This window comes from Zootoca vivipara, chromosome 5, assembly GCF_965207765.1.
Source record: "Zootoca vivipara chromosome 5, rZooViv2.hap1.1, whole genome shotgun sequence".
Classification (NCBI taxonomy): domain Eukaryota; kingdom Metazoa; phylum Chordata; class Lepidosauria; order Squamata; family Lacertidae; genus Zootoca; species Zootoca vivipara.
This window is the reverse complement of record NC_142588.1, coordinates 73,489,594-73,511,787: the sequence shown is the minus strand read 5'-3', so window position 1 is coordinate 73,511,787 and position 22,194 is coordinate 73,489,594. Positions and strand designations below refer to the sequence as shown.

Sequence of the window (22,194 nt, the reverse complement as noted above, 5' to 3'; positions counted from 1 at the left end):
ATTCTTATGCGGCTACCTCTGCATCTCCTTTGAGTGGCCTTCTGAGGGAACACAAAGAAAATATTTCCCACCTCTAGTCCCATAACTGCATCTGCAAGCATCCAGCTAGGGATAACACGTCACACACCTAATGGTGGGCTCTAGTCCACAAAAGCTTTCGCCACAAAAGATTTGTTAATCTTTATGGTGTCATAAGTGATGTATGGAAGTGAGAGCTGGACCATAAAGAAGGCTGATCGCCGAAGAATTGATGCTTTTGAATTATGGTACTGGAGGAGACTCTTGAGAGCCCCATGGACTGCAAGAAGATCAAACCTATCCATTCTGAAGGACAGATCCTGAAGCTGAGGCTCCAATACTATGGCCACCATCATGAGAAGAGAAGACTCCCTGGAAAAGACCCTGATGTTGGGAAAGATGGAGGGCACTAGGAGAAGGGGACGACAGAGGACGAGATGGTTGGACAGTGTTCTCGAAGCTATGAACATGAGTTTGACCAAACTGCGGGAGGCAGTGGAAGACAGGAGTGCCTGGCGTGCTCTGGTCCATGGGGTCACAAAGAGTCGGACATGACTAAACAAACAAACATGGTGCCATTAAGACATGACTTTCCCAAGCTTGAAAGCATATGAAATAACACAGGGATATTAAATGGTTCTTTACCCAGTTCTCATGCACTTGCTTTTCAGATACCTATACAGTGGTACCTCGGGTTACAGACTCTTCAGGTTACAGACACTTCAGGTTACAGACTCCACTAACCCAGAAATACCGTAGTACCTCGGGTTAAGAACTTTGCTTCAGGATGAGAACAGAAATTGTCCGGTGGCAGCAGGAGGCCCCATTAGCTAAAGTGGTACCTCAGGTTAAGAACAGTTTCAGGTTAAGAACGGACCTCCGGAAAGAATGAAGTTCTTAACCAGAGGTACCACTGTAGTTTCAAGCTATTAAGCTGTCTGATCCTTGTAAAGGGGGGTGGCGAGAGTACCGTTGGCTTCTGATCCAAACTGGTGGAGCTGGCTTATAAAGTTGTTATGGTAACATGAGTGCTGAGATTAGATTTATTTACAGAAAGTGCAAAGCATACCACAAGCAATAAAATAAACACCAGACTTACTTATGTTCTGGCGCTCTGTGGTTTGAGAAGTGCCTGTTGAGCAAATACGACGGTTGTGATTAGCTTGGAACATGCATGCACATGCTGAATGCTTGCTTGCACTTGCCTTGATCAATACGTGGTTTGCTGGTTTAATTAAGTTTACGGGTTGGAGAAGGGAACTTTTTTTTTTTTTTTTTTTTGCTGTTCAGTGCAGCCTGGGAAACAAATTCAGCTCATTGTTTCTCGCAGGGTCTACACTGCCTGCTTGAGCCTGGGTTTTCCAAGCTGCCTTTTGGCTTTTGGGGGGCGGGGGCAGGGTGGGATGTGCACCTTTCGCTTGGATGTTTACAGCCTGCTTTAAATAGTTTTTCTTTTGCCTCCAGTGTGGAGATAAGATTTGCATCTGACGTGGAATTCGATGGAGTGGAAAGACATTGGAGGCGTTTCTAAAAGCTCTTTTTTCCAAAATGAGGATTTTTGTCGCTTTTGAAGGACTTTGGGAATCCTTCGACATTTCATCAGAGAACACAGTGAAAGATCTAAAACTGATGATAAAGGTAAAGGGCTTGGCCAAGTTGCTTCGTTCTCTATTATTTTGAATTTAAGTGCATGGGAGAATCTGAATCAGATAATATTCATTGCCAAAATGAAACTTATAAGGAACGTCTTCCTACTACCCAGGCTGGGTTCTTTAAAAAAAAAAGGAGAGTTCAAATTAAATGGAATCGTCTTCGTTGTATTTCATTTCAAGCGTCTGATATAAAAACTGATAATATAAATTTAAACCAGAGTACAGTATTTTACATTTTAATCCATCTGATTAGGGCTGCACCCACACCATACATTTCAAGCACATGACTCCCCCCCCAAAAATTGGGAACTGTAGTTTTTAAGGATGAAGGGTTAACTACAGTTCCCATAATTCTTTTTGGAAGAAGTTATGTGCTATGTTGTTGTTTAGTCGTTTAGTCATGTCCGACTCTTCGTGACCCCATGGACCATAGCACGCCAGGCACTCCTGTCTTCCACTGCCTCCCACAGTTTGGTCAGACACATGTTGGTAGCTTTGAGAACACTGTCCATCCATCTCGTCCTCTGTCGTCCCCTTCTCCTTGTGCCCTCAATCTTTCCCAGCATCAGGGTCTTTTCCAGGGAGTCTTCTCTTCTCATGAGGTGGCCAAAGTATTGGAGCCTCAGCTTTAGGACCTGTCCTTCCAGTAAGCACTCCGGGCTGATTTCCTTCAGAATGGATAGGTTTGATCTTCTTGCAGTCCATGGGACTCTATGTGCTATAGATGTGCATTAAATATATGGTGTGAATGTGACCTCAGCTTCACTAGGTAGTTTTCAATCTGCATATATTTTCATGAGAGATGATTAGTATATTCTCTCTGAGTGATGAAAGCTGAGTAGAGAAACTTATTATTATTATTATTTATTACTATTATTATTTATTTATTTATTTATACCCCGCCCATCTGGCTGAGTTTCCCCAGCCTCTCTGGGCGGTTTCCAACAAAATATTAAAATGCAATGGTCCGTTAAACATTAAAAGCTTCCCTAAACAGGGCTGCCTTAAATAACTAAGTGCCCTTCCAGTTGCAGTATGCAAAAGAGAAAGTTTAAATTTGTGTACAAAGATTTATGTATTTTGGCACAACCACCAAACACATTTGAGGGGGGGCTTCAGATTCATTCCAGGGCACTGTAAGTCAATATGAAACAACACAAAATACAAATACAGTTCAATATGTTTTAATTTATCAGAGTTTTTATTCATTTCTACTATTAAGTATGTCCCATTGAATTATAAGGCACTTATCCTCAAGTAAGTGTGCATAGGATTGCAACCCAAACACGTTTACGGTCCAATAGTATGAATGTTTACTTGCGAGTATATCCCACTGAATTCAAAAGGGCTCATGTTCTCCATCAGGGAAGTAAAACTGAGATAGATAGATATATTTTAAAGCCTATTATAAGCTCAAGCATGAGAGAACCTGGTACTCAGCTGCACTGTACAATGTAAACAGAGCACGGGATCTGGAACTGAGTTGCGATAAGCAGCTTGTGGCCTCTCAGATGTTATCGGGCTACAACTACCATCTTCACTGACTGTTGACCACGCTAGCTGGGGCTGATGGGAGTTGGAGTCCGCTGGAGTTGGGAAGGCTGCCGGCTGCCCACCCCACACTAAGTGTCCCCCTACTGCAATGGGACCCCTTACACCAGTGTTTCTCAAACTTGGATCTCCTGCTGGTTTTGGACTACAACTCCCATCATCTCTAGCCAGCAGGACCAGTGGCCAGGGATGATGGGAATTGTAGTTCAATAAACAGCTGGGGACCCAAGTTTGGAAAACACTGCCTTACAGTCTCTAGTACTGGGCGCAGGCCCTGCCTCCTGTACTGAAGCAACATCGCCAAATGCCTATGTGGGCTAGTCCACATAGCTGCGGAGGAGGCAAGCATGGTGAGGGGGGTGGGATCCACATAAGCAATTAAGTCCCATTTTAATAGGAAGCTGGCATTATACTGAGTCACACCAGTGGTCCATTTAGCTCAGCATCATCCACACCAAGGTGGAGAACCTCGGGTCCGGTGACCAAATAGGGTTGCCAGACTCAATAGTGGACAGGACTTCTGTGCCTTTAATTGCCCTGCTCTATTTTGAGTCTGGAAACCTTAAAGAGAAACCAGCAGACCCTTTGTTTAATTTCCAAGCAAAGGGTCTGCTGGTTTCTCTTTAAGGCAAGGGTCCACAAACTAAGGCCCGGGGGCCAGATGCGGCCAAATCGCCTTCTAAATCTGGCCCGCAGACGGTCCGGGAATCAGCATCTTGTAAAGAGTAGAATGTGTCCTTTTACTTAAAATGCATCTCTGGGTTATTTGTGGGGCATAGGAATTTGTTCATTTCCCCCCCAAAATATAGTTTGGCCCCCCACAAGGTCTGAGGGACAGTGGACCGGCCCCCTGCTGAAAAAGTTTGCTGACCCCTGCTTTAAGGTTTCCAGACTCAAAAGAGAGCAGGGCAATTAAAGGCACAGAAGTCCTGTCCACTATTGAGTCTGGCAACCCTACGGCCAAATGTGTTTCTCCAGACCTTTCTGTCTGGCCCTCAGGACTGTGGCAACCCATCGTTTGCCTGGATGGAGGATATGCATGTGGATGAATGTGTAGAATGTTTTGCAGGGTTAGGATGCAAGTCTGCTGTATAAAGGTCCAAGTCACATCCATGGTTCCACCCACTTCTGCCTCTCGCCCTGCCCACTGCTGCAATGTGGCCGCCAGAAAGTTGCCTGCCAGGGAAGGTTGCCCTCAGGCTGAAAAGGTTCCCCGCCCCTTGTCTACACTGACTGTCAGTGAGCCTCTGATTTTTTAGACAGAGATGCCGGGAACTGAGCTTGGGAAAGGTACTTTTCTGCTTAGCTCCCTCAGTGGTGGGTATTGACTTGAACACTAACAGGTTATTTGCCCTGGATGTAAGTGTTTATGGCAATCTCTAAAATAATCTATTTCCTCCACCTTTAAAGGATTATTTTCATGTTCCTCTCTCGGAAGATAAGCAAGGCAGGCGGTATTTGGAACTAATTTATGCAGGAGCAGTGTTAAAGGACAGCTGGATACTTGCTGATGTGGGCATATCAATTTCTTCGACCATCAAATGTGTTGTTAAGGTATAGTATGGTTTTAAAACAAACAAACCTAGGCTGCCTAATTAGCACGGAAAGTCTCCATGCATGCTGATTTCCTCCCTAAATTATAGATCTTGTGCTAGGACCACTCAGCAGGAATCAAAAGCACCTGATCTTCCAGTGAGATGCAGTCACCTTCAGATAATGGTGGCAGGAAAGCACTAAAGCAAGGAGAGTTAAACCTTAGGCTGTGTACACAACAACGTGTTTGTAGCATTAAAAATGCCTTTTCTATCTGGAATTGTACATGCTTATCCTCAGTGTTTTGCTTTCAATCTGGATTGATTCTAGATTCTGCCATCCACAAGCATGGGTGTGGTTTTTTGATATTCCTTTGAAAACCCTCCCCTTCATTAGGTTATTATCCACACCTTGTCCTCCCTGCACATACCCTAGGTGAAAGAGGAAGGAAGTGGTGATTGTGACCTAGTTAGATGCCCACCCACTATGTCATTGGGCAGTTATGTATACACACCCTGTTGCCAGGGCTGCCGGCGCTTGTTTTCAAAAGAACACCGTGCGGGGTAATCAATGGTGACCTTTTGGTTTTGGAATGAAACCAGTTTCTCAATAAGTGCTTTCCAGGGGCAGGAAAATACGCAACAGATCTTGATTGTATGTGGCCTATGTGTGGGAATGTTTAGGGAGGCAGGAGAGGATATATTGTTTAATTATATCCTTTCCAACTTGTGTTAACAAGTGTGCAATTTAGCAGAGTAACATTCCCCTTTTAAACTTGCACAGCGGGTGCGTTTGCTTAGGCTCACTAAAGCCTCTAAAATAAGTTACCTGGTAATTTCCCCTTTGTTGTTGTTTAGTCGTTTAGTCATGTCCGACTCTTCATGACCCCATGGACCAGAGCATGCCAGACACTCCTGTCTTCCACTGCCTCCCGCAGTTTGGTCAAACCCGTGTTCATAGCTTCGAGAACACTGTCCAACCATCTCGTCCTCTGTCGTCCCCTTCTCCTAGTGCCCTCCATCTTTCCCAACATCAGGGTCTTTTCCAAGGATTCTTCTCTTCTCATGAGGTGGCCAAAGTATTGGAGCCTCAGCTTCACGATCTGTCCTTCCAGTGAGCACTCAGGGCTGATTTCCTTCAGAATGGATAGGTTTGATCTTCTTGCAGTCCATGGGACTCTCAAGAGTCTCCTCCAGCACCATAATTCAAAAGCATCAATTATTTGGCGATCAGCCTTCTTTATGGTCCAGCTCTCACTTCCATACATCACTACTGGGAAAACCATAGCTTTAACTATAGGGACCTTTCTCGGCAAGGTGATGTCTCTGCTTTTTAAGATGCTTCCTCCATTTCTTCCCCTTCTATTTGCCAGGAGGTGATGGGACCAGTGGCCATGATCTTAGTTTTTTTTTTTTTAATGCCGGACTTCAGACCATATTTTGTGCTCTCCTCTTTCACCCTCATTAAAAGGTTCTTTAATCCCTCCTCACTTTCTGCCATCAAGGTTGTGTTATCAGCATATCTGAAGCTGTTGATATTTCTTCTGGCAATCTTAATTCCGGTTTGGGATTCATCTAGTCCAGCCTTTCGCATGATGAATTCTGCATATAAGTTAAATAAGCAGGGAGACAATATGCAGCCTTGTCGTACTCCTTTCCCAATTTTGAACCAATCAATTATTCCATATCCAGTTCTAACTGTAGCTTCTTGTCTCACAAAGAGATTTCTCAGGAGACAGATGAGGTGATCAGGCACTCCCATTTCTTTAAGAACTTGCCATAATTTGCTGTGGTCGACACAAGTCAAATGCTTTTGCATAGTCAATGAAGCAGAAGAAGATGTTTTTCTGAAACTCTCTAGCTTTCTCCATAATCCAGCCCATGTTTGCAATTTGGTCTCTGGTTCCTCTGCCCCTTTGAAATCCAGCTTGCACTTCTGGGAGTTCTCGGTCCACATACTGCCTAAGCCTGCCTTGTAGAATTTTAAGCATAACCTTGCTAGCGTGTGAAATGAGCACAATTGTGCAGTAGTTGGAGCATTCTTTGGCACTGCCCTTCTTTGGGATTGGGATGTAGACTGATCTTCTCCAATCCTCTGGCCAGTGCTGAGTTTTCCAAACTTGCTGGCATACTGAGTATAGTACCTTAACAGCATCATCTTTTAAAATTTTAAATAGTTCAGCTGGAATATCGTCACTTCCACTGGCCTTGTTATTAGCAGTGCTTTCTAAGGCCCATTTGACTTCACTCTCCAGGATGTCTGGCTCAAGGTCAGCAACCACACTACCTGGGGTGTACGAGACCTCCATATCTTTCTGGTATAATTCCTCTGTGTATTCTTGCCACCTCTTCTTGATGTCTTCTGCTTCTGTTAGGTCCTTTCCACTTTTGTCCTTTATTATGGTAATCTTTGTATGAAATGTTCCTTTCATATCTCCAGTTTTCTTGAACAGATCTCTGGTTTTCCCATTCTGTTGTTTTCCTCTGTTTCTTTGCATTGCTCGTTTAAGAAGGCCCTCTTGTCTCTCCTTGCTATTTTTGGGAAGTCTGCATTCAATTTCCTGTATCTTTCACTATCTCCCTCACATTTTGCTTGCCTTCTCTCACCCGCTATTTGTAAGCCCTCATTGGACAGCCACTTTGCTTTCTTGCATTTCCTTTTCATTGGGATGGTTTTTGTTGCTGCCTCCTGTATAATGTTACGAGCCTCCATCCATAGTTCTTCAGGCACTCTGTCCACCAAATCTAAATCCTTAAACCTGTTCCTCACTTCCACTGTGTATTCACAAGGGATTTAATTTAGATTGTGTCTTACTGGCCCAATGGATTTTCCTACTTTCTTCAATTTAAGCTGGAATTTTGCTATAAGAAGCTGATGATCTGAGCCACAGTCAGCTCCAGGTCTTGTCTTAGCTGACTGAGCTTCTCCATCTTTGGCTGCAGAGAATATAATCAATCTGATTTCGATGCTGCCCATCTGGTGATGTCCATGTGTAGAGTCCTCTCTTGTGTTGTTGGAAGAGAGTGTTTGTGATGACCAGCTTGTTCTCTTGACAGAACTCTATTAGCCTCTGCCCTTCTTCATTTTGAACTCCAAGGCCAAACTTTTATCTCTTGACTCCCTACCTTAGCATTCCAATGCCCTATAATGAGAATAACATCCTTCTTTGGTGTCATTTCTAGAAGGTGTTGTAAGTCTTCATAGAATTGGTCAATTTTAGTTTCTTCAGCACCGGTAGTTGGTGCATAAACTTGGATTACTGTGAATGGTCTGCCTTGGATTCGTATCAAGATCATTCTATCATTTTGAGATTGCATCCCAGTACAGCTTTCACCACTCTTTTGTTGACTATGAGGACCACTCCATTTCTTTTACGGGATTCTTGCCCACAGTAGTAGATATGATGGTCATCTGAACTGAATTCGCCCATTCCCTTCCATTTTAGTTCACTGATGCACAGGATGTCAATATTCATTCTTGCCATCTCATTTTTGACCACAGTCCCTCATAAAGTCCCTTTAGTCCCTCATAAAGAATAGACACGACACAGTCTTCTATAAAAGTATAAAGTATATGTTCACAGATGGATCCCAGAAAGCAGACTTAAGTTACAAAAGTAATATACCTGGAATCCATCCCATAAGAGATAGTCCCTTTGCCCTCTCTTGGCTGGAAGCTAAGGCTAAGCTGATTTTGCTTCTTTGATGAATGTAGTCAGAGAGAGAGATGGCAGCCTCCGCTGAGGTATTTTGTTACCTGCATAGGTGAGGTCACACCCACCTCTGGTCACATGTAGAGGAAGTCTGTCCCAGCCTAGGAGGAAACAGGAAGTTCTGACTGGCTGGTTCAGACATCCCCTTTTTATGTCCACTCTAGGGATGTTATACTTGACTGCTCTGTGTTTCACATCCCACACTACGTAGGGGGGGGGGAGTACTCAGTCTCCACTGATTCTAGAATAAAATGCCACATGTTCACAGACTTTAGCCTCACACTGATTTGTAAGGAACTTTGACTGCACTACACACACACCATACACTTAAATTCCTGCAAAGAATCAGGGGGACTGTAGTTTACTCTTTGTAGAGCTATCATTCATCCCAGCACTACAGTTCCCAGGATTCTGGGGGGGGGAGTCCTGTGATTTGGATGTATGGTGTGAACATAGCCTTTGGAAGATTTCAAGGCTCTTTTAAAAAAATGATAACCTTGAATATTCTGTATTGCTTAGTATCCCATATCTGTAGTTCTTCAGAAAAATGGAAACTGGGAAAAGGTAGATCTGTACATAATTGACAGAAATTAATATGGTAGCCAGCTCCTTGCCTGGATGTCTATGCCTGTGAGATGTGAAAGGATGTTCTGCCTCAAACACTGTTCCTCTTTGCCCCTACCTGCTGCATCTAGCAGGATGCTAGTTTTGCCCTAGGTGAGGCAGAGGAGCAGGGTGTTGTTGTTGCTATTATTGTTATTGTTGTTACCTATTGTTATTGTTATCTGTTACCCACCCTTCACCAGCAGGTCCCAGAGCTACTTAGAACAATGTAAAAATTGAGAATTGAAAACAGTCGAAACATCTTACAGTCTCAAGAGTAGGGTGAGTCCCAGAAACACAAATCTCAGGTGCTAATGTCCTCAAGCCTGCAGCCAGCCTCTTGGCAAAGTTGGAAGGGGCCCTTAGTGACACCAGGTGGACTCACCTGGTGGCGGGGGTGGTAGCAGTTCCCTGAATCAGTACCAGGTGACTTGAAAACCGCCATTTAGATTTCCCCCAATGCCCAGAGCAATCCGCCCCCCTCTTTTGAAGGTGATATGCAAACAGCTTGGCTGTGGTTTGAGACAATTTATCCCGGGTTGCTTAGTTTTCTCAGTTTGAGAGTTAGTTTGCCAGAATTTTTATTGTTCCTGGCACAGCATTACTAGGATCACAGAAGATGAAAACAAAGAATAGAACATTGAGAGTTGCAATTCTCTGCCCAGTTACCTAGGAATGCAATCCTCTGATCTCAGTTGGAGTAAACAGAACTGAACTGAAAAAGGACTGCGCTCATATTGGGGCATCTACAGAGATGGAGAAACATAGCCAGGCATTGTTCTCTTGGCCTGGACCTGGAAATCCTATATTAGAAACCATTATTTCCATTCGACGGGGCCTTTAATTGTGACAAGTCCTGTCTTGTTTTCTCTCTGAACACGACTGCTTTGTGAGGTAGGTCAGTGGTTATTCCTATTTCACAGATGGGAATGATAGCTCTTTGTATATCGGACAGTGCTAGGTCTTCATATCTTCCTGTATCTCCCCACTGTAGAGATTGTAAACCGAATTGAATTGAATTGAATTTTAAAACAAAACTGATTGTTGCTGTTGTGGGCTACAGCATCATCCACAAGACCACATTCTATGCATGGGCAATGGATGCCCGGATGTCTTATAGTCAGAATTCTACATGGGCTATAAGCACAATTTTACAAAGGATATTACCACTGGAATATTGATCTCATTGTTGGTTTTCCTTTCCAGGAAGAAGATAAGCCAATTTTCTATGTTTACAATGCTGTCACTCATGAAAAAATGCCCATCATGGGAAAGATTTATCTCCTGGGGTTAAAGGTTTCCCAGCTTAAAAGCCTGGTAACCCTGAAGTGCGGCTTTCCAAACAGCATTTATTGTCTCAGGACGCCAGAGGGCCGAGAGATGTACGACTGCAATACCTTGAGTGATTATCAGTTAGATATAGGTATTAAGACTGTTTGTGGATTTTTATCTACTCCCATGTGATAACATAGATCTCCAGACTTTTCTAGAAATATCTGAACTTAAGAAATAGGTATCATTTTGGACTGTTTCCCTGAATAAAAATATTTTTTGTGTGTATGTTGGACAACACCATATTTTGCAATATTATTGGGCCTTCCCGAGAGTGCCTTCTTAACATCTGCAAGCGATATAGAGTATTTGGAAATGTTAAAACGAACAAAGCTGATAAAAAGCTAGTTAAGTTTAACTTTTGAGAACCATGCAGTCAGATAATTCAGCCTTTGCTCAGAGATACTGCTGGTGCAATTTGCACGTTAAAACAACAACAACACGTAGCAAGCAATCTATATCTAAGTAGCCTATGAAACGGCCAAGACCTCCCCACTCCAAAAAAAGTCTTGAAAGGAAGCATTGTTGATACACTGGTTTGCCTCATAGGTAAAGGTAAAGGGACCCCTGACCATTAGGTCCAGTCGTGACCGACTCTGGGGTTGCGCGCTCATCTCACATTATTGGCCGAGGGAGCCGATGTACAGCTTCCAGGTCATGTGGCCAGCATGACAAAGCCGCTTCTGGCAAACCAGAGCAGCACATGGAAACGCCGTTTACCTTCCCACTGTAGCGGTTCCTATTTATCTACTTGCATTTTGACGTGCTTTCGAACTGCTAGGTTGGCAGGAGCTGGGACTGAGTAACGGGAGCTCACCCCATCACAGGGATTTGAACCGCCGACTTTCTGATCAGCAAGCCCTAGGCTCAGTGGTTTAACCCACAGCGCCACCTGGGTCCCCTCATAGAAAAGCAAAATAAGTACAGTCATAGAGTAAGACTGCAAGCCTATGCTCACTTACCAGGCTGTGAAGCCCATTGAACTCAGGGTGTAATTCTGAGCGAAAATATACAGTATGTATAGAATTGCAGTGTAAGGCTACATTCCAGTGCATACCACTCAACTATCCCATTTTAAACGGGGCAATGCAGATTGACAGAAGTCTTCCTGGCTTCTGATCCCAATCCTGGATGCCCCAGTCTCATGCTCTGGCCATGCCAGAGTGCAGGACCCAAACATTGGTGTATTTTTTGCTTCCGTGCTGTGGTGCGAGTCAATTGGCTCACACCAGAGTATGAGGCCGAAAAACACCAACCCAGAAGCAAAACCCACCTTTTCCTCTGCACGTCTCTGCTCTTTTCACTGCTTCTGACCTGACACTTCTGTAAGCCAGTTTCCAGAAGTACATCTGCAGTCCTAGCAGAGGAGGAAGAGTTGGCAGGCCAAGGGAAAAGGAGGGCAGGGAGTAGGAGCAGCGTGAGCGAAGGAGAGCAGAGATGGCTTGGGCAGGTAGCGCCGAGATTGGGTTGGTGAGCGAGCAAAGGAGTACAAAGATGGGGCAGGTGTGATGGTGGGGGGGCAGGGGTGTCCTGCTTTGCCCTCCCAGAATTTTGGAATGTACGCTCAGCAGAGAAGCCATTAAACATATTTTCTTCCACAGAAACCTGCACATGAACAGGCCGCAAGATGTACAAAGTGTCATGGAATTCTACTCAGTATTGATCCAGAGTAGATTCCATTGTATAGTTAGCAGAGTAACAACTTAAACATGTTGCAGGATTCCCAAAAATAGACCAGAGGCAATTAATATTTCATCCAGCAGAGCTTTACTGCTACTGAAGGCAAATGAGAATAATGGTCACAAATCCAATACATTCAGGATTGGCACTGTTCATAAGAAATCCAGTTGCAGCAGACTTAACTTAAACTTGCAAGACCTTATAATAAGTCTAAACCAGGGGTCCCCAAACTAAAACTAAGGCCTGGGGGCCGGAGGCGGCCCAATCGCCTTCTAAATCCGGCCCGCGGATGGTCCGGGAATCAGCATGTTTTTACATGAGTAGAATGTGTTCTTTTATTTAAAATGCATCTCTGGGTTATTTGTGGGGCCTGCCTGGTGTTTTTACATGAGTAGAATGTGTCCTTTTATTTAACATGTATCTCTGGGTTATTTGTGGGGCATAGGAATTCATTCATATTTCCCCCCGAAATATAGTTCGGCCCCCCACAAGGTCTGAGGGACAGTGGACCGCCCCCCCCTGTTGAAAAAGTTTGCTGACCCCTGGTCTAAACCTTAACACTAAGCATACCATGTACATAACAGCACACCAGACAGAAGAGAGATAGAAAGAGAAAGTGAAACCCAGGCTCCTTCTAGCCCTACTTTTATAGTCGGCATGACCTTGACAGAAAGAGATAAGAGAACTAGTTTAAGCCATCTGTACTCAGCTTCTCTGAAGGAATAACTTAAACAAGAACCTTCTGCTTGTTTCTTTGACACAGAAAGAAACCTTCCAGAACCCCCTTGAACTAAGCAGACTACATGAAATATCTCTACACATCAGATCAATACATTTCTGTACTAAGAAATGCAAACTAACACAAAGAATATACCATACTGGCCTGAATATAAGCCTCACTCCCCCCCCCCCAAATTCCGACTCTGAAAAGTTAAAGTGCGTCTTAAATTCGCGATCTTACAAAAATTGGCTTTTACGATATTGCTGCTGAAACAGACATACGGTAAAACGGAATGGGTGTGAGTGCCTGCGGGATTTTAAAGGGAGCGGCTTATATTTGGGTATTGTCTCTCTGCCCCCCCCCCCCGAATTTTAAAGGTGCGGCTTATATTTGGATATAGCGTATATTCAGGCCAATACGGTATTAGCGTTTCCCAACCTGACGCTCTCTCAATGTTTGGACTAAAGCTCCCATTGGGCTATCCTGGCTGGGGCTGATGGGAGTTGTAGTTCAAAGCATCTGGAGGACTTGCAGGTTGGGGAAAGCAGAACTGTATAGAATTCAAAGAGGACACTTTGATTGTGATGGCATCTAAAAACAGCTCCCGCCAGCACACTTCCAATGACCTGGTAAAAAGTCTATTATAATATATGAGATTTTAAAATTTTCACAAGAAAGCTTAGAAGCAGAGCAAAGGACTGGAACTTTCTGTTGGCAGGCACAACCCTTCACCTGGATGTTTGGGATGGGTGGAAAGAATTCCTGACTGGATGTCTCTTAGGAAACAAGCCCAAGGTCCAGCGCTATCTTTCAAAGGAAGAACCAGTGCTCAGGTACAATCAATTTAAAATGATAGTTAACTTTATAAAGAGATTTTCCATTTGAGACCGAGATGGTCAGTTTCAAAATGCCCCTCCCCTTAAAGAAAAAAACACTTTGTTATTTGGCCTAGGTTCTAATCTTGCTTTGACATTTATGAAAGGCAAATTAGGTACCTCTCTTCATGGATTGCAAATGGAGGGAGGGAGGGAGAGAGAGAAACAAAAACAAAATATAAACCCCAAAGTACTTAGGGCTAAGCTAGACTGGTAAAGAAAAAGCGATTTATATGTGTTGTATATGCAATATAACTTTGTGCCACCAGATGGAGATGTGGAGTCCCATTTTTCTCTACCCATTTTCCCTGTTTAAATTCACAACACTTTAAACTGCAGCGCTTCTTTGGCGTGTCTAGACCAGGCATCCCCAAACTGCGGCCCTCCAGATGTTTTGGCCTACAACTCCCATGATCCCTAGCTAAGAGGAAGATGGGAATTGTAGTCCAAAACATCTGGAGGGCCGAAGTTTGGGGATGCCTGGTCTAGATCCAGCCTTAGATGGAGCTTTATCTGCACAGCCCTAGTGAGTAGTTGCTTTTACAGTCAGAAGCAATCTGTTCATTTACTTTTATTCCGGGATTTTTCCTTATCCTCTCTCTATTGCGTGCCTAACTATGATTTTTGCAAAGGACTTGTTTTACTTTCCACTATTCATTCATATATACTCTCTCTCTCTCTCTCAGGTATCAAAAGAGGGTAGCTCTTTATATGGCAGCCTTTTTCGGGCACCTTCAGCTTTTGGCGTGGCTCCTGAAACAGGGTGTGAAACCCACTGAACCAGTTGGCATACATCCCTATCGAGAGTGGTGTCACGAAAACAGCCAGCCGGATGTCACCAATTGCCCAGTTCATGCAGCTGCTGAAGCAGGCCAACTCATGGTTCTGAAAGCCTTTGTCAATTACAGTGTCTTGTGCCTGGAATGCCAGAACTCTGCAGGACAAACTCCCTTGCAGCTATGTATCCTACACAGACACAAGAACTGTGTGCTGTATTTAGTCACCAAGATGTGGTCAGTGGTTTCTTACCCTAATTCCTCTCTTCCCATGAAAATCTACATCAGGTTAAAACTGTGGCTGCTTAAGGCTCAAAATAACATCTGTACAAAGAAGCGACGCAAGCAGACATCAGTTTTCAGGACTAGGGTTGGGGACATCGTCCTTGTGGATGGTTTCACAGAACCCAAAATGACTTCCAAAAGTTTTTATTCGGCCACAGTCAAGGGTGCAGGCAGCAGAGGTTATGAACTACCAAACATAAACTATCAGTTCCAGCACGGGCAGGGTGACTGGTGTTTGACAACTTCAAAGGGGTACCTAGGGACAAATGTCAAATTGCCCCTGGTAGCAGATGCAAACAACAATGTTAATGCGAGCCGACTGACACAGAAAAATAACGCCAGGAGGAAGACTCTGCACGTTAGCAGTGAAGAAAATATGGACCAAAATATGTGTTTAGCGAGAGTTCCTCTACCCGCTATCTCTGTTGTCAAGCCTGTTTCTCGTTATTCCATTCTGCTCAATTCTTCTGTCAAGTCTTTTTCAGAACACAGTGGAAGATCACCAAGGGAGAATGCAATCTACTGCTTAGCCATAGCCAGGTAGGTTTATCTTTGTTCTTACCAAGGGTGGGCAATGCACCCAGAAACAGCCCAGTCTAAAAGGCAGCAGCTAATCACACTATGGTGTTGTATCCTTTTTAATTCTGCCCCCACCCCACCATCAAGACTGAATAAAATATAAATAAAAAGCACATGGCTTCTCCCAAAAGGAGACATATACTTTACCCCTTACAGGGCTATAATTCTCAGCACCTTTAATAAAATACAATCCCCAGGGTTCTTTGGGTGAAACATCTTCTTTAAACGTGTGTTAGGTGTGCTTTTGAGGATGCGGGTGGCGCTGTGGTCTAAACCACTGAGCCTTGGGCTTGCCGATCAAAAAGTCGGCGGTTTGAATCCCCGCGACGGGGTGAGCTCTCGCCGTTGCTCAGTCCCAGCTCCTGCCAACCTAGCAGTTTGAAAGCATGCCAGTGCAAGTAGATAAATAGGTATACCGCTGCAGCGGGAAGGTAAACGTGCTTCCATGTGCTGCTCTGGTGTTGATGTTCCATTGTGCCAGAAGCGGCTTAGTCATGCTGGCATGTGACCTGGAAAAACTCCGCGGAGCGGACAAACGCCGGCTCCCTCAGCCTGTAAATCAAGATGAGTGCCGCAACCCCAGAGTCGTTCGCAACTGGACTTAACTGTCAGGGGTCCCTTTACCTTTACCTTTTAGGTGTGCTTTAAAAGCATGTGTGTTATGTATTTTCTTGATCTAACACAAGCTATTTTATCCCTTCGATTCACCCAATTCTATTATCTTTCCAGTATCAAACTGCACTGATCTTCTTTACAGTTTTATTTAACATTTAAGTATTTCTATGGTGAGCACAGGAGTTGGGGCAACTTAAGAAAATAATTTTTTCCCTGGAAAGAAGTTCCATCTAGCCATTAGTCATAGTGGGATATCGCCCATTGGAATCAATGGGACATACTTCTCGATAGACAAGCGTAAGATTGGGACCTAAATCATAAAACAAAAGCACTAGAAAAGCTGAGATACTATCAACCATACAGTAGTGAAGTATCATAAAAACAGCACAGCATCCAGAAGAGAAAACATGCCACCCCGGACTGTGAATTGAAAACACCTGTCAACATAAAATGTGCTTGATTTTAGGAATCTTCTTAAAAGCGAGATAAGAGGGGGCCAGATATACCTGATTTGGCAGGGTGTTCTACAACTTAGGCACCACAGCTGAAAAGGCTGTACTGTCAGGATCTCATCCAACTCAGATCCTAGGGTGAGCTGTTCAGAGAAAGAGGCTTGAGGTCTCACAGAGAACCCTGTTCATCTGAACATCTGGAGGGACCTGCAGCTGGTTAAAAGCAGCCTGAGCAGACCCATCTCAGGGGTGCCTCACCTCTACACCCCGGCCTTATTTTTTTTTAGTATGTACCCTGCCTTGAAATCAGTTGATATAACGCAGGACTGAAGTTTTTTGTTTTTTTTAAATAAACACAATTAAATACAGTGGTACCTTGATTCTCAAACTTAATCTGTTCCAGAAGTCTGTTCCAAATCCAAAGCGTTTCAAAACCTAGGCACGCTTTCCCATAGAAAGTAAAGCAAAATGGATTAATCCGTTCCGGACTTTTAAAAACAACCCCTAAAACAGAAATTTAACATGAACTTTACTATCTAACGAGACCATTGATCCATAAATTGAAAGCAATAATCAATGTACTGTGCTATAAAATAAATAAGACAGCATTGTAGAAGATTTTTTAAAAAATTCTTACCTGCACTCATTGTTTGGGTGGGGGGCTTTTATCCATTTCCACAGTCACACAATCAATCAGTAGCTGAACTGGGTTCCACACAGTCACAAAAACAAATTAATCGAAAAAGCCTCAAAAACAAAAACACAAAATAAATAGCAAAAACAAAAGTGCCAAACTTAATCCGTCCCGGAAGTCCGTTTGACTTCCAAAATGTTCTAAAACCAAGGCGCAGCTTCTGATTTGTGCAGGCGCCCCAGAAACAATAGCCAACAACTGCATCGGATGTTCAGCTTCTGAAAAATGTTTGAAAACCAGAACACTTACTTCCGGGTTTTCGGCATTTGGGAATCAAGCTGTTTGAGTACCAAGGTGTTTGAGAACCAAGGTACCACTGTAAATGAAGTCTGCAGCTTATTTAACAAATGCATGACAGCTGGATCTGACTCAGAGTCTGGGTAGGCTACTTTATTCTGAGAAAAAAATGCTTAAAACACCTCTCTTAAATATTTTCTTTTAAATTGCATATGCAAGAGAGAAGTGCAGATGCAGTAACTGAATCTTCTTTATTACCTGTAATATTTATTTGGGGGAGACTCCTACAAAAGGGTGCCTTGGATAGACTTGAAAGTGAGACTCTCACTGATGAATGCATACTGCCACCATGTGGTAGTAGAGATTTAAGCAATAGTAACCCTGCTGTTTCCATCTGAAGAAAAATACCTTTATGCAGCTACAAGCTAAAGGATGGTAGGAAACAGCAGGAAACTGCTGAGTAAGCTGACAGTTGCTAAACTCTGCAGGGAAATAAAACAAAGAACTAGGTCAGGCATCCCCACACTGCAGCCCTCCAGATGTTTTGGCCTACAACTCCCATGATCCCTAGCTAAGAGGACCCGTGGTCACGGACGATGGGAATTGTAGTCCAAAACATGTGGAGGGCCGAAGTTTGGGGATGCCTGAACTAGGTAATAAGCGTAGACAACATATAAAATGGAAGGGACTGATCTGCATCAAATGATGACCCAAAACCATGGTTTTAGGTTAGGCTGATTGGGAACCAGCTATCATGAGTAGGGCTGCCAGACTCAATAGGGGACAGGACTTCTGTGCCTTTAATTGCCCTGCTCTCTTTTGAGTCTGGAAACCTTAAAGAGAAACCAGCAGACCCTTTGCTTGGAAATTAAACAAGGTTTAAGATTTCCAGACTCAAAAGAGAGCAGGGCAATTAAAGGCACAGAAGTCCTGTCCTCTATTGAGTCTGGCAACCCTAATCATGAGCCTTGGCTTCTGCATAACATCTGAAGTCTGGGAATGCTGGCTTGTTCTAACCAAAGGGAGTTAAAACCAAGCAAGAATCATACTGTGATTTCAGTTCCTGGATTTTTTTTACTTACTGAGGACTTATTTACCTACATTTCCATGATGGACCTTTTAAGAGCCATACCGTTTACCAGTGGATTTTCCAGACCGACACAGGGATCTTCATTAGCAAGGGGAAGAAGGGCCAGAGGCAGATGCTTTGTGACATTCCTAGGTAGCCAATGGTTAAGAGCAATAGCAGAGCCCAGATGGGTGAGACCAAAGGCCCATCTAGTCCAGCATACAACCATATACCTATGAGAAGTCTGCAAGCATGACATGAGTGTAATTGCCCTCTTCTGGTTATGGTCACCAATAATTGTTATGCAGAGGTACATTGCTTCTGATACTGGAGGCAATATAGCTATTATGACTAGTAGTCATTTGATGTCCTCCATGAATATATGTTTTGCCCTAGTTTAAACGATTGGAGATTTCTGGAGCATAATCTGTGCCCATCTTAGGCGAAAGGTAAAAACTGTGGGCACTGCTGTGGTCTGTCTTTGATGATGCATGAAGCTGAAACAGGCTAATGTATGCCATGGAAATTTCCTGAAATAGTCTCCCCGTGATAATCGGTCCCTATCTGACCACCGTATTCAGTGTGGTATAGATTAGGAGTGGGGATCCTGTGGCCCTCCAGATGTTGGTGCCTGCAGCTTCCACATTCCTGACCATTGGTCATGTTGGCTGGGGCTGGTGGGAGTTGGGAGTTGAGCATCTCATAACACATCACGTAGCAAAACTGTTCCTGGACTGCACCGCCTCAAGCTGCAAGTGGGGAATTAATATGTCTGAATGTTTCCCTGTTGGAAAGAGGGTGGAATCCTACACACAGGAAACCAATAGATTGTGGAGGTTGCTCCTAGACACTTTCTGTGTTCGGTAAGTTTTGAGGCAATGTAGGCTCCAGTTCCCATGAGCCCCAAGCAGCATGGTCTACGATCAGGGATGATGGGAGCTGTAGTCCAACAACATCAGGATGGCTGCAGACTAGCCATCTCAGCATTAAGCCTTTGGTTTAATCTCTCTGTTTGTCTCTTGCAGAAGCAAACCCTAAACACATCTGAATGTAAATATTCACATGTATCCCTTTATCACCTTGCCTCTTTTTTCCTCCTTTTTTTCCTCCTTCCTCCCTTTTTCTCCCTGGTATCTCTCCCCCTGTATAAATTCCAATTGCAGTCTCTTTGGGGCAAGGAATTCTACTTTTGCTTTTGTTCAACTGCAACGCTCTACAAACACCTACAGTACTACATAAATAAAAATAGTACGAGATGGAAATGCTTCAACCAACTATAGCATTACTACATATTTAAGTTTCCTTGATTTAAAACAGGGTGTTTGGGTTTGTCTGTTTGTTTTTATATATATTTAAAACTGGGTGTGATATGTACTTATTCTCTGCTTTATCTTTGACAGCGAAAAGTAGCAGACATCATATCTAAACATATCTAAATCTTCTATTGCAGTGCATTTAAAGAGAAACCTTGGCTCGAACAACTTGGCATTGCAAGAACCCTGGCTAAAAAAAGCATATACAAACCAGTGTGCTTACCAGCCTCCATTTGAAACGAGCATTTGCTAGAGATGATCCACCTTGAAAAGTTGTGTTTGGAGATCGTGACACATTCGCTGATAATTTTAAGCTATATTTCCCACCCCACCAATTACATACAAAGAGGATTACATCATGGAATATTAATAAGAAAGATATATTAAAAAAAAACCGTAATATATAATTTGTGACTGTACATTTTTGGCTCCTAGTGTCAGGCACTGTAAACTGACATGCCTTGTAAGCAGTCAGCATGCTACTTTGCATAAATTTCATCTGAGGGGAGTAGATTGAGAGGGAATCCTTTTTGAAGGCTAGTAAGTTGGAACTGACAGCTGAACTCCCCCCCCCCACCCGAGGACTGAAGTCTGTCTTTTTTAAAAAACCGAATTGCAGGGTTTTTTTAATGCAGCAAATATAAACCTATACAAAGTTGATGAAGACTTGCTTATATAAAAACAAAATTAGTTAAAAACTTAAGAGTGAAGCCTCAAGAGAGATTGCGTGTGATTTTCACCTTGGAGCCTTTGGATAATGTGGAATATTTTCAGTCTATCCAGTGTACTCAATGTGTACAATAGGTGCTGTCTTTGGAGAATTGGATTGAGGGTTAAATTTGTAGATTAAAATTGAAACCTCCTGTCTCGTGTGGGAGAAATACAAAAAGTAAACGGGCTGTGAAACCTTTCTAGCAGAGTAAAAGCACTTGCACATTTTGCAGCTTACTGAATCTTAGAAATTAAGCAGTTGTACCTTTTCATCTCCTTTTTTCTTGTCTCTGACCTTCCCCTCTTAACCACTGTTGTAGAGAATGAACCGCACATGTATAGTAAGATCAACAAAAAAGGTCACATTTGGCTACAGAAGGAGCCCAAGCTTGGTGGAAGAATTCAGGTCTCACATGCAGGAGTCCTAGGTTTGAATCCAGGGTACAACCCCACACAAGAAAATATTTCTTGGGGGTTGGGGATGCCTCCACACTTAGCCACAGCTGAGCCAATCAGCAGAAGTAGAGTTCCTGCATGGAGCTCACCTAGGGGCAGCTGTGGGCAGGATTCTTGCACTGCAGGAAGTTGGATCAGGCCCGGCTCTAGGGATAGTCTCGGTGGCGCAGGGCACCGGGCTGGCAGGAGGGCACTGCGCGGTGAAGGCACGCGGAAGCCATGTTGCGCACTGCGCCCGCCCACCAGGGCGGGGGCACCGGAGCGATCTCTGCGCCACGGCGCCCGACCGGCTTGAGACGGCCCTGAGTTGGATGATCCTTGGGGTCCCAACTCTACAATTCTGATTCTATGGGCCAAGCTACCGTTTTGGCCTATTTGTTCCCTTGGCAACCCATGCGACCAAAAGCCCTCCCAATGTGCTAATGATACCAGGGAACTTCCGATCCCGCTTTCAATATCATTTGTACCTAGGGTTGCCAGACTCAATAGAGAACAGGACTTCTGTGCCTTTAATTGCCCTGCTCTCTTTTGAGTCTGGAAACCTTAACGAGAAACCAGCAGACCCTTTGCTTGGAAATTAAACAAAGGGTCTGCTGGTTTCTCTTTAAGGTTTCCAGACTCAAAAGAGAGCAGGGCAATTAAAGGCACAGAAGTCCTGTCCTCTATTGAGTCTGGCAACCCTATCTGTACCTGCAAAAGTTTCAGGGCAGGGCCGGCTCTATGTAGACCCCCGGTGGCGCAGGGCACCATGGCGCCGGCCCGCCAGGAGGGCGCCGCGAGCTGCGCCCGCCCGCTGGCCGGCCGGTCCGCTGCGCGCGGCGCCCACCTGCCCACCGCACTGGGAAACGGGGCGGGAGGGCGCCGGAGAGATCGCGCTGTGCCTGCCCGCCCGCCGCACAGCAGCGCCGCGCCCACCCGCCCACCGCGCTGGGAAACGGGGCGGAAGGGCGCTGGAGAGATCCGGCGCACCATGGCGACAGGGGCGCTTAAGACAGCCCTGTTTCAGGGCAGGCATGTGCCGCTTCATTTTCCGACTGGTGCGTATCCCACAACTTGCAAGAAAATAGCTGCAACTTTCTATGCCACAAATGTCCAGGGCAGGGTGCCGTGTTTGCCCCACGTTCCTTGCTCTTCAGAAGGCAGCAGTGCAGCAACATTGCAGCTGTATCACAGAACAACTTATAAAGGGGAATGATGTGCAGTTCACTATAAATCCACACTATTATCACATAAACTGCATGTTGCAGAACACACCTGTGAAAAACCACCACCACCACTCTACAGCAGGGTTTCCCAAACTTGTAGTCCAAAAACAGGTGGAAACCCTGTT

At 44.3% G+C, this 22,194-nt stretch overlaps 1 protein-coding gene across 6 annotated transcripts; it reads left to right on the top strand.

The window, feature by feature from the left end:
• The first annotated feature begins 1,342 nt into the window (after nt 1–1,342).
• Nucleotides 1,343–20,591, top strand: ANKUB1 (ankyrin repeat and ubiquitin domain containing 1). 6 transcript variants are annotated; one of them, XM_088669789.1, is made up of 7 exons: nt 4,636–4,775; nt 9,276–9,351; nt 9,735–9,963; nt 10,276–10,492; nt 13,521–13,635; nt 14,364–15,278; nt 19,835–20,591. In XM_088669789.1, the coding sequence occupies exons 4-7, from the start codon at nt 10,327–10,329 to the stop codon at nt 19,932–19,934; spliced, it is 1,296 nt and encodes a 431-aa protein (XP_088525915.1). In that variant the 5' UTR covers nt 4,636–4,775; nt 9,276–9,351; nt 9,735–9,963; nt 10,276–10,326; the 3' UTR covers nt 19,935–20,591. The 6 variants fall into 6 exon arrangements, with proteins under 6 accessions (XP_034989825.1, XP_034989824.1, XP_088525915.1 ...); XM_035133933.3 differs by lacking the exons at nt 9,276–9,351; nt 9,735–9,963 and adding an exon at nt 1,350–1,656 and having other exon boundaries at nt 4,632–4,775; XM_088669787.1 differs by lacking the exon at nt 9,735–9,963.
• The last annotated feature ends 1,603 nt before the right edge of the window (nt 20,592–22,194 follow it).

Excerpts from the sequence above, each read along its gene's own strand:
- ANKUB1 (XM_035133933.3), top strand. The coding sequence starts at position 1,567 with ATGAGGATTTTTGTCGCTTTTGAAGGACTTTGGGAATCCTTCGACATT. Across the intron at positions 13,636-14,363 it reads AAGGAAGAACCAGTGCTCAG|GTATCAAAAGAGGGTAGCTC; the intron begins GTACAATCAATT and ends TCTCTCTCTCAG. Across the intron at positions 15,279-19,834 it reads TACTGCTTAGCCATAGCCAG|TGCATTTAAAGAGAAACCTT; the intron begins GTAGGTTTATCT and ends CTTCTATTGCAG.